The following is a 14,816-nucleotide window of genomic DNA, read 5'->3' on the forward strand; positions in this document are numbered from 1 at the left end:
GGCATCTTTCCAGCCTCACTAGAACACCTAGAACGCATTAGAACCCTCTGCAGAGGAGGGAAGGGGGCCTTCCAGGCAGGTGGCAGCGCTGGCCTCGGGGTGACCACCTCGACCCTGTGGGGCTCAACACCCCCCCCCCCCCAAGCACTTTCCTTGAGGCTACGTGCCGGTTTTACTGAGAGAGTAAGAAGCCAAGTCCCGGAGGCCAGAGGGTAAGTGACAAAGCCAGGGCTGGCCCGACCCCCAGCAACCGCAGCTTCTCTGCCCTAGAGAAGCAGCGGGCGATGGGAATAGGCCAGCACAGGAATCGTGGGGCCGCGGGCAGAGGGCTGGCAGCAAGAGCGGTGGACCAACCCCGGGGTTGGGATGCGTCTGGAGGACTGAGGGCTTGCCCTAATCCACCCGGCCAAGAGGCGGAGCTGGGCGAGATGAGCTGAGCAGCTCTCCTGGAGAAGAGGACTGGGGCAGGGCGAGTGGGGCAGAGAAAGGCGGGGCTCCTAGTGCCTCCCGGAGCCGCACAGCGAGAAGCCGAAGGGCGGGTCGAGGCGGGGCGAGACGAGCTTAGCGGCGGAGCGGGGCGAGCAGGGGGCGGGGCCTTGGTGACGTGACCTATGAGCAGACGGGGCCGAAGGGAGCGGAGGCGGAGCCCGAGCCCGACTGGACTGGGCCGAGCGGGGCCAAGCGGGCGGCCATGGCCCTGCGGAGGGTATCTGACTGGGAGTGTCCTCTACAGCCGATCCGGCGCCACTCAGCCATCACCCGGGAGGCGGAGCAGCGCGCCTGGCAATGGTGCCGGGAGTTCTTGGCCGGGGCCTGGCGCCTAGTGAAAGCCGACGAGCTGGAAGTGAGCCCGGTGAGGTGAGGCCGGGAGGGGGGCCGTGGGAGTGGGGGGGGCCGGGGAAGGCCCCGAGGCGGGAGGAGCCCGGAGACCCAGCCCAAGCTTTCCTCCGCATCCGTGTCAGCAGCGGGGGACTCAGTAGCCTGCTCTTCCGGTGCTGCCTCCCGGAGCATATACCCAGCGTCGGAGACGAGCCCCGGGAAGTGCTCCTGAGGGTCTATGGGGCCATCCTGCAGGTGGGTGGGGCCCGGAGGGGGCGGGGCCTGGGGCGAGAAGGGAGTTGGCCGGTGGGGCGGCCATGGCGGAGGGGTGGGCGGAGCCTGGGCGGGTCCATCTTGGAGGAGGGCGGGGCCTGCTGCCGGTGTCCTCCCGCCCTCCGGCACATGGTTGCTCTGGGGCGGTGGGGGGCCTCGGGTCACGATGGCCGCCCTCCCCCAGGGAGTGGACTCCCTAGTCCTGGAGAGCGTGATGTTTGCCATCCTGGCCGAGCGTTGTCTGGGCCCCCGGCTTTATGGGGTCTTCCCCGAAGGGAGGCTGGAGCAATTTATTCCGGTACGGTGCCCCTTCCCCCAGCCCAGGGTTCCCCCCCCCATCAACGACCCCCCAATCTCCCACCTTAGTCTGGACTCCGTCCTTGAACGTGCATTTATTTCTGAAGCACCCACCAGGTGCCAGGGATCCCTGCTCTTGGGGCACCTTCCTTTTCCTTCCCCGGCCCCCTCCCCCCTCCAGCCAGCCCGGCGACCCCCCTGATAGGCCACTGGGTACAGAGCAGGGCGCTTCGTTCACATGAGCTGCAAGACCCCGAGAAGTCCGCAGTGATCGCCATCAAGATGGCCCGGTTCCACTACATGGAGATGCCCTTCACCAAGGAACCTACATGGCTGTTCGGGACCATGGACCAGTGAGAGGAGGACTTAGGGGCCTGGGAAGAGCGACTGGGGGGGAGGAGGAACCCGCAGGAAGGAGGGGGGCACGAGGGCCCTGAACCCCTTCTCCCTCCCTTTCTTTGGGCCCAGGTACATAAGGAAGATCAAGCGGTTGCCACCTTCCGATGTGCCCAAAGTCAATCTGTTAGAGAAGTACCAACTGGAGAAAGAAATTGACTACCTACGGTGGGCACTGGGCCCTGAGGCACTCCCTCCCCATGTGCTGCCTGCTGAGAAGGGGAAGCATCTTGGGAAAGGCTTCCCAGGGCGGCCCTACACCAACCCCCTCCCTTGGCATCCCCCCAAGGAAGGCCTGTTCCCTGCCATCTACGCTCCCCTCCCCCAAAGCTGGAGAAGCCCTGGGAGGGAGAAGTGGCCGTCTGGAACCTCAGTGTGAGCATGGGTGGGCACTCTGCCCTCTGGCACCCCTTCCCCTTTCCCTTCCCTGAAGATGGCCCCGGGCCCCATCACCCCCCAAACCAAAGTTTGCTGTGACCCCTATTGCAGGAAATTCCTGGAATCGACCCCCTCCCCGGTGGTATTCTGTCATAATGACATCCAAGAAGGTACAGGAGCTGGGGGGAGTAGGGCAGAGGGAGGCCCTGGATCTGTCCCCCAGCCAACCCCGCATCTTGGTTCCCCTGCCCTCAGGAAACATCCTGCTGCTCAGTAACCCCAAAACCTCGGCGCCTTTGGATAAGCTGATGCTCATAGATTTTGAGTACAGCAGCTACAATTACAGGTGGGTGGAAGCGGCGGCCCCCAGCCCCTCTGTCTGTCCTCCCCCCTCTCCTGCAGTCACCCACTCTGCCATTCTTCCCCCCAGGGGCTTTGACATTGGGAACCACTTCTGTGAGTGGATTTACAACTATGACCACAACGAATGGCCCTTCTTCCAGGCCCTGACTGAAAACTACCCCTCCCAGGAACAGCAGGTGGGGGGGACGGGATGGGATGGGGCCTTGCACCTTTTCAGGTTTGGGTGTTTCTGGGCCTGTGCTTTCACGGGTGAGGGGAACTCCCAGGGGAGGAATTCTTTCCTTTGTGTCTTTGGAGAGCTGGCTGTATCCATGGTTCAGGTGACTTGGCCAGGGTCACCCAGCCTGAGCAGCCTGGGGAGCATCCGAGCCCGGGCCTTCTTGTCCCCAAGGTGGTCTCTCACTGTGCCTTGTGCATGGGAGGCACTTCCCAAATGCCTGTTGGGATGGATTGGATTGGACTGGACTGAAGGAGTGTAGACCAGGGGCCTAGATTGGCAGGGGCACTCCGGAAGTCCTCTGATCCATGGGGCCTCCCCGTTGTAGCTTCATTTCATCCGAAATTACCTGTCAGAAATCCAAAGGAATGTGACTCCCTCCCCAGAAGGGCAAGCCCAGTTGGAAAAGGAGATGCTGGTGGAAGTAAACAGGTAAAGGCCGAGGAGCCAGCACTTGGGCTCAGGGGGGAGGCCGGAAGCAGCTGGCCACAGCTAGGTGTCTGCTGTACCTCCCCGCAGGTTCGCCCTGGCGTCGCACATATTCTGGGGCCTCTGGTCCATCCTCCAGGATGCTCTGTCCACCATTGAGTTCGGCTACTTGGTAAGCCCCGAGCCGGAGTTTGGGTTGGATCCCCTTGTTCCGGGGGGCGCCAGGGATGGGGCTGAGGGCTCTGGAGCCCCCGCCCCCATGCACTCCTCTCTGGCTGTCCTTCCCAGGAATATGCACAATCTCGATTCCAAGGCTACTTCAAGCTGAAGGAGAGTCTGGCCCCCTTCTAACAGGCCTCCTCCTCCCTGCTCTCCCCACCCCGGGACACTGGAATCCAAGGGGCAGGCGGCGACGAAGCGGAGATGGAGGCTCAGGAGGGCATCGGAGGACTCGGCTGGCCGCCGCTGAGAAGGGACCAAACACCAAAGGATCAGCCCCCGCGCTAGCCACACCCAGATCTCTCCCCAGCCCTAGTCTGAACTGTGATTCCCAGCCGGCGGAGGAGCCTGCCCAGCTGGGGTGGCCACTTCTGTACCCTCCACCTTCACACCAATAAAGGCTACCTGCTGCTGGCTTTGCCCAGCTGGGTCTCATCTCTCCTTATTCCATGACTCCAAATAGCGGCCGCCTTGGGGGGGCTGGGAATCCCGAGGGCCTGGGTCCTTCCCGGCTGCCGGGGGCGGGGCCGGCCAGCGACCTTTCCCCCACATTGGGCTATTTTTAGGTTGGGTGACAGTTCTCACGTGAGACACCCCCCCTCCGGGTCCACTGGACAGCCCCAGAGGCGCAGCAGCCAGTGCAGCTCCGGGGGGAGAGGGGCAGCCGCGGCGCTCTCCCGACCCCAATTTGGGAGCGGGTATCGAATTGCCGGGGCGGGGTGGGGGTGGGGCGGGGCCGGAGGCAGCAGCTGAAGGACGCTGGGGCACAGGCCACAAGTGCCAAGCCTCTTCCCGGAGCGGACCCCTGAGCCGAGCCGTGAGTACCGAGCAGCCCCCCGCGCTACGGCGCAGGAGGCGGCGGCCGGCGCTGGGTTAGCTGGCCCGATGGCCACCTCCGGCGGCGAGCCCCCCCCCCCCCCCCCCCCCCCCGCCTCCCTCCCCAGGCTTTCCATGTGGGGCGTCCTCCGGGCGCTTGTGTTCCATCCTGGGCCCTGGGTCCCGCGCGCCCCGCCCCGCCGGGCCGGGGGTCCATGGAGGTGGTCCCGCCCTCATGAGTGGGAGGGGCCGTTGTGGTCCCACCCTCTCGCGTGGGGCGCGTGGAACGGTGCGCTCCAGGGGGCTCGAGGCTCGGCGGCCGTTGGCGGCTCGGGGCTGGCCATGGGGCGGAGGGCGGCCGGCCGGGGCCGGGGCCAGGGCCGGGCCGGCGTCTGAGGGCGGCCCCACAGCCTCCGAGCCGAGCCCAGCGCAGCCCAGCCCAGCGAGCCCGGGCCGGCCGGCCCGGGGGCCGCGATCGAGCTCCGTGGTGAGGAGACGGCCTCGGTCAGGGAAGGGTCTGAGGGTCTGTGGTGGGGTCGGGCCCGCGGCCTGGATTGGGGAGGGGCATCCGAGGCTCTGGGCGGGCCCTTCGGTTCCAGCCTGGATTGGGGAGGGGGCTTTGTCCTGAAGCTGGCTGCTTGCGGGCTGGGAACTCGGTATTGGAAAGGCTCGGGCCGGTGACGGGGATCCATCCCAGGCTCCCAAAGACCGGCTCATCGGGTGTGTGCCCGCCGGCGCAAAGGCCCGGGCCCTCGAGGGGCAGGCCAGGAGCCCAGGGGAACGAGGGAGGCCATCGCGGGAGGAGCTGTGAGCACGGCCGAGCCCTGAGAAAGCTCACTCCGGCCCAGCTGGAAAGCGGGTGGAGCAAAGGCCAGTGTGGCTGCCCTGCAGTCTAGGGAGGCCTGGAGGCAGGGGAAGCGCTTAGAACCCCAGGAAAGTGGCTGAACTAGGCTGGTGACCGGCTCGGACAGGACTGGACTGCCTCAGCCTCACACCAGGAGGGGTTGGGGGGGCCCGAGGCGGGCCCCCTGCTGTCCCCAGCTGAGCTGGAGTAGGCGGTCAGAGTGGCCATAGAGGTGGACCACAGGAGAGGTGCCTTTGTACTGGGCACAGAGGAGATTGCCAAGGGCAAGGGCATAGAGAGGGAAGAGGAGGCGGCCCTGGGGCAATCTTGGGGGGGCCCTTTGGCTTAAGGAGGATGAGGTAGATGAGGATCTCCAAGAGCTTTGGGGGGCCACAGGAAGGAGGGCGGCCGGCCCCTGCCCCCCTTAGAGTTGGGCTTGGACCACTCTCCTTCATCTCCCCCAAAGGCTGAGGCTGCCCCCCAAGATGGCAGAAGCCCACCAGGCTGTGGCCTTCCAGTTCACAGTGACCCCTGATGGGGTAGACTTCCAGCTCAGCCGAGAGGCCCTGAAGCACGTCTACCTATCTGGCATCAACTCTTGGAAGAAACGCCTTATCCGAATCAAGGTGGGGACCCAGGCAGGGCCAGGCTGGGGGGGGGGGGGGCAGACTGCCACGAGCTTCCTCGTCAGTTCCTGGGAAACAAGGAGGCAAGAGGGAACCGGCTCTGTACTTGTCCCCTCCCACCTCCGCCCCCCTCTGCTGGTCCCCACACCGGCCACCTGGGGGCAGCACTCTTCCCTAAGAGCCCTGGGGGGCTCTGCCCCCGCCCCCGTCCCCACAGAACGGCATCCTCAGGGGCGTGTATCCTGGCAGCCCCACCAGTTGGCTGGTCGTTGTCATGACAACCATGGGCTCCTCCTACTGCAATGTGGACCTTTCCATGGGGATGATCTGCTGCATCCGGAAATATATCCCAGAGGGGTGAGCAGGCCAAGCCAGGGGCCCGGAGGCTGGCCTGGGGGGGCAGGGGAGCCTGGGGGGGCACTGGAGCCGCTCTGGCGTCCCCTTCCTCCTCCTTGCAGAGGGCCCTACATTTCCGTCCTGACACTGTGGTCCAGAAGGCTGGGCTCTGGGTCCTGTGGTCCCGCCAGCCCTTGCGGATTGGGGAGCAGACAGGGGCCCCCGGGAAGGCTCCGGAGTCAGCACTGTGTCCCAGCTCCTCTTTCCGATCCCTGGACAGATGCTGCCGTTACCTGACCCTGCAGACCCGAACGCTCATCAGCGTGGGCATCTTCTCCACCGGAGTCTGGGTGACCGGAATCTTCCTCTTTCGCCAGACCCTGAAATTGCTGCTCTCCTACCATGGCTGGATGTTTGAGTTGCACGGCCAGACCAGCCGGACCACCAAGATCTGGGCTGTGAGCAGGGGCTGCCAGGAGGAGGAGGGGGCCAAGAACAGCTGGGGAGTCTCGGGCGTCACCCAGAGATCTCGGGCCTCGGCCCTCGGCGCTCCTGACTCTTGGCCGGGAGTCGGGGTCTCCCCAATGCCCATAATGCTCTCCTGACCTCCAGATCTGCGTCCGGCTCCTGTCCAACCGCAGGCCCATGCTCTACAGCTTCCAGACATCTCTGCCCAAGTTACCGGTGCCCAAAGTGGCAGCCACCGTCCATCGGGTGAGGGGCCCTCCAGGCCGGGGTGGAGGGTGGCGCGGCTAGGGGGTGGGCCAGCGCCCTCCAGCCTCAGAGGAGGCGAGGCCTGGCGTGGGGATGGGACCCAAAGCTGATGATGACTTGGGGGCGGGGGTGCAGTACCTAGAATCTGTGAGGCCCTTGTTAGATGACGAGCAGTATTACCGCATGGAGATGCTGGCTAAAGACTTCCAAGAGAAGACTGCGCCCCGGCTCCAGAAATACCTGGTGCTCAAGTCCTGGTGGGCAACCAACTATGTGAGTGCCCTCGCCTTGTCCCCGCCCCAAGTCACCAGGAGCCTCCCCCGGCTGGCAGGCCTCTGACCCCCCTCCCCTTCCAGGTGAGTGACTGGTGGGAAGAGTACATCTACCTTCGAGGCAGGAGCCCCCTCGTGGTGAATAGCAACTACTATGTCATGGTAAGAGCCGGGCCCTTGGGGGCTCGGGGACCAGAGGGGAGGGCAGCCAGGGCCCCAGAAGTCACAGTCAGGGACGGGAACAAGCCTTGGGGAGCACACGGGGCACGTAACCGGGAAGGCCTGTCTGGAGAGCATGCAGCGATCCTAACTGGGAAAAGAAAAGATCTTTAAAAGATCAAGTAGGGTAAAGGCAGGAGAGTCCCTGAAGAGGACTGGGGGGTACTAGGGAGAGCCTCGAGACCAGCGGGCCTGCTCGGGGCTGAGTTCAGCATTTAGAGGGGGCTCCGAGGGAATGGAGCCGGCCCTTCGTCAAATCCGCTGGCCTCCCTCTCGGCCTTACCAATCCATCCTCCCCATCCCAGCCCTGCTACTTGCTCCTGGCATTCGAGGCCCCGTCTCATCTGACAAACCCCCTCTGCGTGCCTCCTTCTCCTGTAGTGGGGTGGAGGCCACAGCCCTGTGGGTGAAGGCTTGATGCTCCATCCTAGCTGCCTCAGTTTCCCCCGAGCCCCAAGGCCGCTGCTCTGGGACTCTGTATTTGAATGGAGTCAGCCCAGGTTTGGGGAAGGCCATTTTCCAGGAGCTTCATTCACGCCTGGGCTTTGTGCGAGGGCGGGCGGAGGCCACTTGCTTCGCTGTCCTCACACCCACTCGGAAGGAAAGCGAAGGCCCCCAGGCCCAGAGTGGAGGAGCGAGCCTGGGGCTTGCCTGATCCGGGGAGCCTGGCGTGCTTCACTGAGGCTCGGAAAACCTTGCCCCTGGGACGCCAGGCCAGTCTTCTGTGGCCTGCCATGTCCTCCACCACCAATGGGCTGCTCCCGGGAGCCAAGCCTCGGCCTGATTCCTCTTGGAACCTCTAAAGAGAGCGGCCTCCTGCCCACCTTCCCTCTGCTGACAGCAGGGAGGCTGGAGCCCCTGCCCGGAAGGACTAAGAGGGGAGATGGGGACGCTGCCTCGGCTCTCGCCAGCCTCTGTCCCGCCGGGCTTCTCCGATGCCCTCGAGACCTTCCCCTCCCCTCTCGGCTTCTCTCCCTGGGCCCATCTGACTCGGTCTCTTTTCATGCTTCGGACTGCGCCTCCCACGCAGTGGGGTCCCCCAGTGCGGTCCCAGCCCCTAATCTGCTGCCTCTCCACCGTCTCCCCCGTTATCACGCCTCTGCCAGTGGCTGCCAAGTCTCGGCTGTCTCTGCTGGGCATCATCTCGGACTCGAGGGGTCCCAAACGTTCATCTTCCCATCAAAGTCACCCCATGGTGGGAATTCCATCTTGTCCTGCACTCTTCCCTCTCCTTCCCCCCATAGCCGCCCAGTGGCTCAGCCTTGGCCCTGCGCTGGGCTCGAGTCCTGTGGGTGGCGCGCCTCAGTCGGTGGCCCTTCCTCTCTTCCAGCCTCGGGACAGCTGGGGCTCCCACCTCTGCCCTCCTCCCCTCGGCCTCGGGGGGCCCTCTCAAGGGCCCTCAAAGATAAGATCTCTTCTGGGTCCCCCAGCTGGCAGAGCCTCCCCTGCACAGGAGGCCCTTCTGCTCTTTGTTCTTGTGTCCTCGCGCACGCGTTTGGTTCGTAAGCGCTTGGCGCCTGCGGGTCAGCTTAGACGGTAGAGAGGCTCGTGGAGTCCACGGCACGTGGAACTGAGGGGGAGGGGAGGGCCCGCCAGGGCCGGGGCCCAGTGTCTGCAGGGAGGGGCGAGAATCAAGTTCAGGAAGCCTCGAGGGCTGCCCAGCTGCAGCTTTCCTTCTGTCCCCCACACGGACCCCCCTCCGCAGCCCCGCCGGCTTGTCTCCGGCCCCCTTAGTCGACAGCGAGCAGCCTGAAGACTGAGCGTCCTCCCGGAGCTTTCAGTGTTTATTCGGAATGGATTTGGAGCTGGAGGACCCCTGGGAGAGGCCCTAGCCAAGGCCCTGGATTTCCAGAGCAGTCAAGGGGAGGGGACGGGAGGGCGCAAGTGGCCGGCCCGAGCAGGCTGAAATCCAAGGCTTCCAGCCCGGGAGCCTGCAGGGCTGCTCCTCGCCGCCCCACCGAACTGGAGGGGGTCTAGCCGCAGGGAAGGCGGGCAGGCCTAGGGCCGGGCAGCAGTGGCTCTGGCCCTACGGCTCGCGCTCCTTCCTCCCCAGGATTTCGTGTTTACCCAGCACACCAACATTCAGGCCGCCAGACTGGGCAGCGTGGTTCATGCCATGATCATGTACCGGCGAAAGCTGGACCGGGAGGAGATCAAGCCGGTAAGTGTGGCCGCAGGGGCCCGCTCCAGAGGGCCCCCGAGGACTGGCTGACGGTCCTCTCCGGCCCGCAGGTGATGGCTCTCGGCATTGTGCCCATGTGCTCCTATCAGATGGAAAGGATGTTCAACACGACTCGACTCCCCGGCAAGGATACAGGTACCCAGGGGTGGCGTGGCTGCTGCTGCTCAAAGGCCAGGCCCTCCTCCCAGCCTGGCCTGCTCCTGCCTCCCCTCGCTGGCCACGGACAGGTCTGCGGGGGGGGACTGGGCTGGGCAAGAAGCTCCGTCCCAACAGAGGAAGACGGGCCCTCCCACTGAAAGGTTGAGGGGGGGGGCAGGGAAAGACCACGTGGCCCAAGGGAGGATGCTGGAGGACCAGTGGAGACGCGGGGCATGGCGTTGGCAGAGGCCGCGGAGAGGGCAGGCAGGAAGGGGAAGGCCGGCGCGCAGCGTCAGCTGCCTCGGGCCTCCCCTGCCCCCAGATGTACTGCAGCACCTCCTGGACAGCAGGCACGTGGCTGTCTACCACAAGGGTCGCTTCTACAAGCTCTGGCTCTACCAGGGCTCCCAGCTGCTCAAGCCTCGGGACCTGGAGATGCAATTCCAGAGGATCCTGGACGACCCGTCTCCTCCGCAGCCTGGCGAGGAGAAGCTGGCGGCCTTCACAGCCGGGGGCAGGTACTGCAGCTCTGGCCCGCTCTGGGTCCTGTGGTGGGGTACAGATTGCTCTCCCTCGCTGCCCCCCCGCATCAGAATTTCCCCAGGGGGCCAGGAAGCAAAGAGTCCCCCCAGAGCTCATCGGAAGGGGAGGGGCCTCCCAGCTGTCCCTGGGAGGAGCCCGCTGGACGGAGCCCTCCCATTCCCCTCCCCTCCACGCAGCCCCACGAGGGGGAGGGTCCCAGACGAGTCACCTCCGAGTCCTCTAAAGGAGGGGTTGGACTCGATGGCCCATGATGCTCCCCAATGCCCCAGCTGAGACTAGGCTGCCCCCACGTCCCCCCTGATGCCTCCATGGTCTCCCAGGGTGCAGTGGGCTGAAGCACGCCAGACCTACTTCAACACAGGAAAGAATAAGGCCTCCCTGGAGGCCATCGAGAAGGCAGCCTTCTTCGTGACCTTGGATGAGGAGAGCCACGGCCTTGACCCTGAGAATGAGGCCAGCCTCAGCCTCTACGGGAAGTCTCTGCTACATGGCAACTGTTACAACAGGTGCTTCCCCTTCTGCAGATGTCACCCCTGCCGCCCCTGCCCTCCCAGCAGCCCCCTCTCTTCCCCTGGCCTGGCCAGCTCGGCCACTCGGCCAACCCCGTCTCCCCCCGCTTTCTGCCCCCCAGGTGGTTTGACAAGTCCTTCAACCTCATCTCTTTCAAGAACGCCAAGCTGGGCCTCAACACGGAGCATTCATGGGCAGATGCTCCCATTGTTGGGCACCTCTGGGAGGTAAGGAGGCCCGGCACAAAGGCTGCGATGCGGGGGAAGAGGGTGCTCTGGTCAGTTCCTCAGACTATCCCTTCTACAGTTTGTATTAGCCACAGATGCCTTCCACCTGGACTACACGGACGCCGGGCATTGCCAGGGGAAGCCTAACCATTCCCTGGCCCCACCTCAGAGGCTACTTTGGGATATCCCCGAAGAGGTAGGCAGGGACCATGGGGCGTGGGGGGTCTAGATCTTCCCTCCACCCTCTGTCTGCCCAGCATCATTGCTATCAGTCTGGCCAGAATGGAGGCCGAGGGCGAGCCTCCTTGTCTCCTTTTATCCCCACCGAGAAAGCAGAGGCCATTGAGACGGCCACGGGAGGCCGGGGGGCTCAGCTCTTGCCTCTCTCTACTCCCTCGGCAGTGCCAAGAGCTCATCGAGAGCTCGTACCAGGTGGCCAAGACCCTGGCGGATGACGTGGAGCTGTACTGCTTTCACTTTGCCACCTTTGGCAAAGGCCTCATTAAGAAGTGCCGCACCAGCCCTGATGCCTTCGTGCAGATTGCCCTGCAGCTGGCCCACTTCCGGGTAAGAGCCCCTCCTGCCTAGGGCTGCTGCACTGGGGCGGGTGGTCGGGTGGGTGGGGCTCCCCGATGCCTGGAGAAGGGCCCCCGACACTTGCGCTCGCTCCAGGACAAGGGCAAGTTCTGCCTGACCTACGAGGCCTCGATGACACGAATGTTTCGGGATGGCAGGACGGAAACCGTGCGATCGTGTACCACTGAGGCCACGGCCTTCGTTCAAGCCATGATGGACTCTGGGTACATGGTGAGTACCTGCTGGGGCAAGGAGCTGGGAGCCACGTCTGCCCTGGAGGCCTGACTGGCCCCTCACTCCTCTGCCCACCTCCCCTGCAGAAGCCAGACCTCCAGGATCTCTTCCGCAAAGCCGCTGAAAAGCATCAACTCTTGTACCGCCTGGCCATGACAGGGGCCGGCATTGACCGGCACCTCTTTTGTCTCTACGTAGTCTCCAAGTACCTGGGCCTCCACTCCCCTTTTCTGGCCCAGGTGAGTGACCGCTGGGAAGGGACCTTGGCAGGGGATTCTGGGAGCTTCAAGGCCCCGGGCCCACCTGCCTTCTTCTTCCCTTCTCTTCCCTCTGCCCTAGGTACTCTCGGAGCCCTGGCGACTCTCCACCAGCCAGATCGCCCAGTTCCAAATCCACATGTTTGACCCAGAGAAGTACCCCAACCACATTGCAGCCGGAGGGGGCTTTGGCCCAGTGAGTGACCCACCAGGAATGGGGGGAGGGCGTGTATCTGTGTTCTAGGCGAACCCCAGTTATGTTCAGGGACAGCATCATCTGCAGGCAGACACCTCCAGCAGGATGCAGGCCCCTTTTGACTCCAAAATGGCGGCCTAGGCTGTTCTGCCAAGGTGCCATTCTCTCCTCTTTCCTGGCTTGAAACATTCATCAGTCTTTAGCCTTAGACACAAAGTCCAGGAGCACTCACTGCCTTCAGAAGGGGCCTCTCAGAATGTCTGAGCAGGGAGGGGGGCCACAGGGACTGGTTCCCTTCCACAAATGGGAGGGCAGGCTTCCAGGGAACAGACAGAATGGCTGCTTTGTGCCCGGGGGGTCTCTGGGAGCCAGGCCCCGGGGAGGGCCTGGAGGGGCCTGGCATGGCAAGGCGGGGCTGAACCTCTCGGCAGAGGCCTCAGGAGCTGGGGCCAGGCCAGTTTCTCACCTCCTACACGCCCTCCTTCCTCTCAATGCCATCCAGGTAGCTGATGATGGGTACGGGGTTTCTTACATGATCGCTGGTGAGAACACCATCTTCTTCCACGTCTCCAGCAAATTCTCAAGTTCAGAAACAGTGAGTTTAGGGCCAAGCTTGGCATCTGGCAGCTCGGGGTGGGGGGGAGCCCGGGAGTCCTAAGTAGGAGTCCCAGGGCGGCGGGTTGGCTCTGGGCAGGCCTGCCCGTCGGTGACAGGGAGCTCTGCCCCTACAGAATGCCCAACGCTTTGGAAATCATATCCGCCAAGCCCTCCAGGACATTGCTGCTCTCTTTGAGATTTCTGTCCCCAAGACAGAAAGCTGAGATTGGAGAAGGCGGCCAGCTGCCCTTCCCTTTGCCCCTGTCTCCAGCGGCAGGAGAGGAGGAGGGGCCCGCGGCCGGCTCCCAGGGATAGGTGGGCAGCCGGAGCCCATGAGCACGCCTTGGAGAGCAAGACCCCTCCGTCCACCTGGCCAGACACTGTCCCCTGACAAATAGAGGCACAGGAGGCGGGGGTGGTGGGGGTGGGAACAGAATTTGTATTTTTTTCAGTAGATGTTAATAAAAATAAGGCTCTTTGTGGAATTCTGTCCTAACCATTAGGTAACAGACTTTGGTTTCTGTAGTGTATGTGAGCTGAGCACCTTGGGGGTCCAGGCCCCATCCCATCCAGCCAGCTAGTGACAGAGCGGGGTGGGGCAGATGGGGCTGAGATGGAGACTGAGGGGGCTTGTGGCCCATCCCTGGATTGGTCCCCAGGATTGAGTTGTGTGCCAGGGCTGCTGGGCTTCCTGCTCTGGTGGGACTCGTGCCCCTGGTTACACTTTCAATAAAAACTCATGTTTCAGAACCCTCCGCTGTCTGTCTGCCTCCTTGTGTTCATGCCCTGCCTATTGGGACTGCCCCAAGGACATCCCTCCCCAGGCCCAGAGGACCTCTGTGACTCTGCTCTTAGACACAGAAAAGGTTGGGGCCTCAGCTGTCCTGTGGGGGCCCTGAATAAAAGAATATCTGTTGGGAGCTTCAGAGGCGGACTCCCTCCCTGTGCTGAGGCTGAGGCTTTCCCCTCATCCCTCATTTTCCCTTTGGAGCTGCTTGGGTAGGGGTAGAGGGCCAGAAGTCTAGCATTAATGGAGGGAGGTCCGGACTGGCTGCAAGGAGCAAAATCTGTGTGCGATGAGGAGCCGGCAGGAATCCTGAGCCAGGGAAGTGTGAAGGATGAGGGGAGCTCAGGGGCCCCCAGGCTGGGACGAGGCCTGGGCAGATTACCCTGCTTGGCATCTTGGTATTTCTGAGCCTGTGGGTTCTTGCCCTCCCCCAACACCCTAGAGAAGCCATTTGAACCATTTAAGACTGGGGAGGGAGAGAAGGAAGGAAAGAGGAAAGTGCTTCGTGGAAATCCAAGGTGAAATGCAGGGAGATGCCTGGGAAGTGGGAAAGCTCCAAGGAGCTTGGGGAGGCCCACCTTCCAGGCCCGGCCCAGGGCCCGAGATGTTTGTTCATGAGCCCCGTTGGTGCCAAAGACAACAGAATGGAGAGAGCAGTTCTGGAGTCAGAAAGATGGCACTTGGCTGGTGAGCCTCAGTCCCAGGGTGAGGATCTGATGAGATATCTGCGAGGCCTCCAGAAACATCACACAAACAAAAGCTATTATTAGGCAGGAAATGGAGGGCAGCTGGGTGGCTCGGTGGATTGAGAGCCGGGGTCCTGGGTTTAAATCTGCCCTCAGACGCTCCCTGGCCGGGTGACCCTGGGCAAGGCACAGGCAGAAGGGAAGGGTTTATAATTTGGGGGTGGAGCCGCATCGCGAAGGACAGTGAGGAAGAGAGGGCCCACCAGTCACAGATCTGCCATCCCAGGCGACTTTCTTGGACAGAGAGGATTCTGGGAGGGCTGGGAGGCAGAAGGGGAGCTGGAGTGAGGGCCGGCTCCAACGGGGAAGGGAGTGCCCCTGGGGTCAGGAGCAAAGGGCCCGGCAGGGAGCAGGGCGGAAGGCTGAGAAAGTACCCCGGGTGTTTCCAGGGCTGGCTTAGGGAGAGGGAGAGTTGCCCCCGCTCTCTGATTTGTAGCCACGTCTCTGTCTCTCGCACAGCTCCTCCCCTTCCAAGATGCAGGGACTGCTCTCTCCGCATCTTCTTCTCGTTGGGTGTTTTCCGTCCTGGCCCGCTCGCTGGGGTTTTCTTGCAGAGATACCGAAGTGGCTTGCCCTGTCCCTCTCTGGCTCATTGTGCGGATGAG

At 63.4% G+C, this 14,816-nt stretch overlaps 2 protein-coding genes across 9 annotated transcripts; both read left to right on the top strand.

Annotated features, from left to right (window-relative positions):
- The first annotated feature begins 425 nt into the window (after window positions 1-425).
- On the top strand, window positions 426-3,826 carry CHKB (choline kinase beta). Of its 6 annotated transcripts, none has more exons than XM_056797516.1 (11): window positions 426-858; window positions 966-1,074; window positions 1,277-1,390; window positions 1,609-1,742; window positions 1,858-1,953; window positions 2,275-2,333; window positions 2,419-2,509; window positions 2,594-2,702; window positions 3,072-3,175; window positions 3,263-3,344; window positions 3,461-3,826. In XM_056797516.1, exons 1-11 carry the CDS (start codon window positions 692-694, stop codon window positions 3,521-3,523), a joined length of 1,128 nt encoding a protein of 375 aa, XP_056653494.1. In that variant the 5' UTR covers window positions 426-691; the 3' UTR covers window positions 3,524-3,826. The 6 variants fall into 6 exon arrangements, with proteins under 6 accessions (XP_056653494.1, XP_056653492.1, XP_056653496.1 ...); XM_056797514.1 differs by having other exon boundaries at window positions 436-858; window positions 1,858-2,160; XM_056797518.1 differs by having other exon boundaries at window positions 574-858; window positions 963-1,074; window positions 1,858-2,160.
- A 181-nt stretch (window positions 3,827-4,007) lies between these two features.
- Window positions 4,008-13,428, top strand: CPT1B (carnitine palmitoyltransferase 1B). 3 transcript variants are annotated; one of them, XM_056797513.1, is made up of 19 exons: window positions 4,008-4,208; window positions 5,518-5,677; window positions 5,895-6,034; window positions 6,294-6,471; window positions 6,626-6,727; window positions 6,863-7,000; window positions 7,084-7,161; window positions 9,272-9,379; window positions 9,451-9,535; window positions 9,861-10,056; window positions 10,402-10,587; window positions 10,713-10,818; window positions 10,898-11,014; window positions 11,221-11,385; window positions 11,491-11,625; window positions 11,715-11,867; window positions 11,968-12,081; window positions 12,584-12,676; window positions 12,813-13,428. In XM_056797513.1, exons 2-19 carry the CDS (start codon window positions 5,537-5,539, stop codon window positions 12,900-12,902), a joined length of 2,325 nt encoding a protein of 774 aa, XP_056653491.1. In that variant the 5' UTR covers window positions 4,008-4,208; window positions 5,518-5,536; the 3' UTR covers window positions 12,903-13,428. The 3 variants fall into 3 exon arrangements, with proteins under 3 accessions (XP_056653491.1, XP_007502831.1, XP_007502832.1); XM_007502769.3 differs by lacking the exon at window positions 4,008-4,208 and adding an exon at window positions 4,514-4,694; XM_007502770.2 differs by lacking the exon at window positions 4,008-4,208 and having other exon boundaries at window positions 5,539-5,677; window positions 5,927-6,034.
- Window positions 13,429-14,816: the final 1,388 nt, after the last annotated feature.

Source organism: Monodelphis domestica, chromosome 5, assembly GCF_027887165.1.
Source record: "Monodelphis domestica isolate mMonDom1 chromosome 5, mMonDom1.pri, whole genome shotgun sequence".
Lineage (NCBI taxonomy): Eukaryota > Metazoa > Chordata > Mammalia > Didelphimorphia > Didelphidae > Monodelphis > Monodelphis domestica.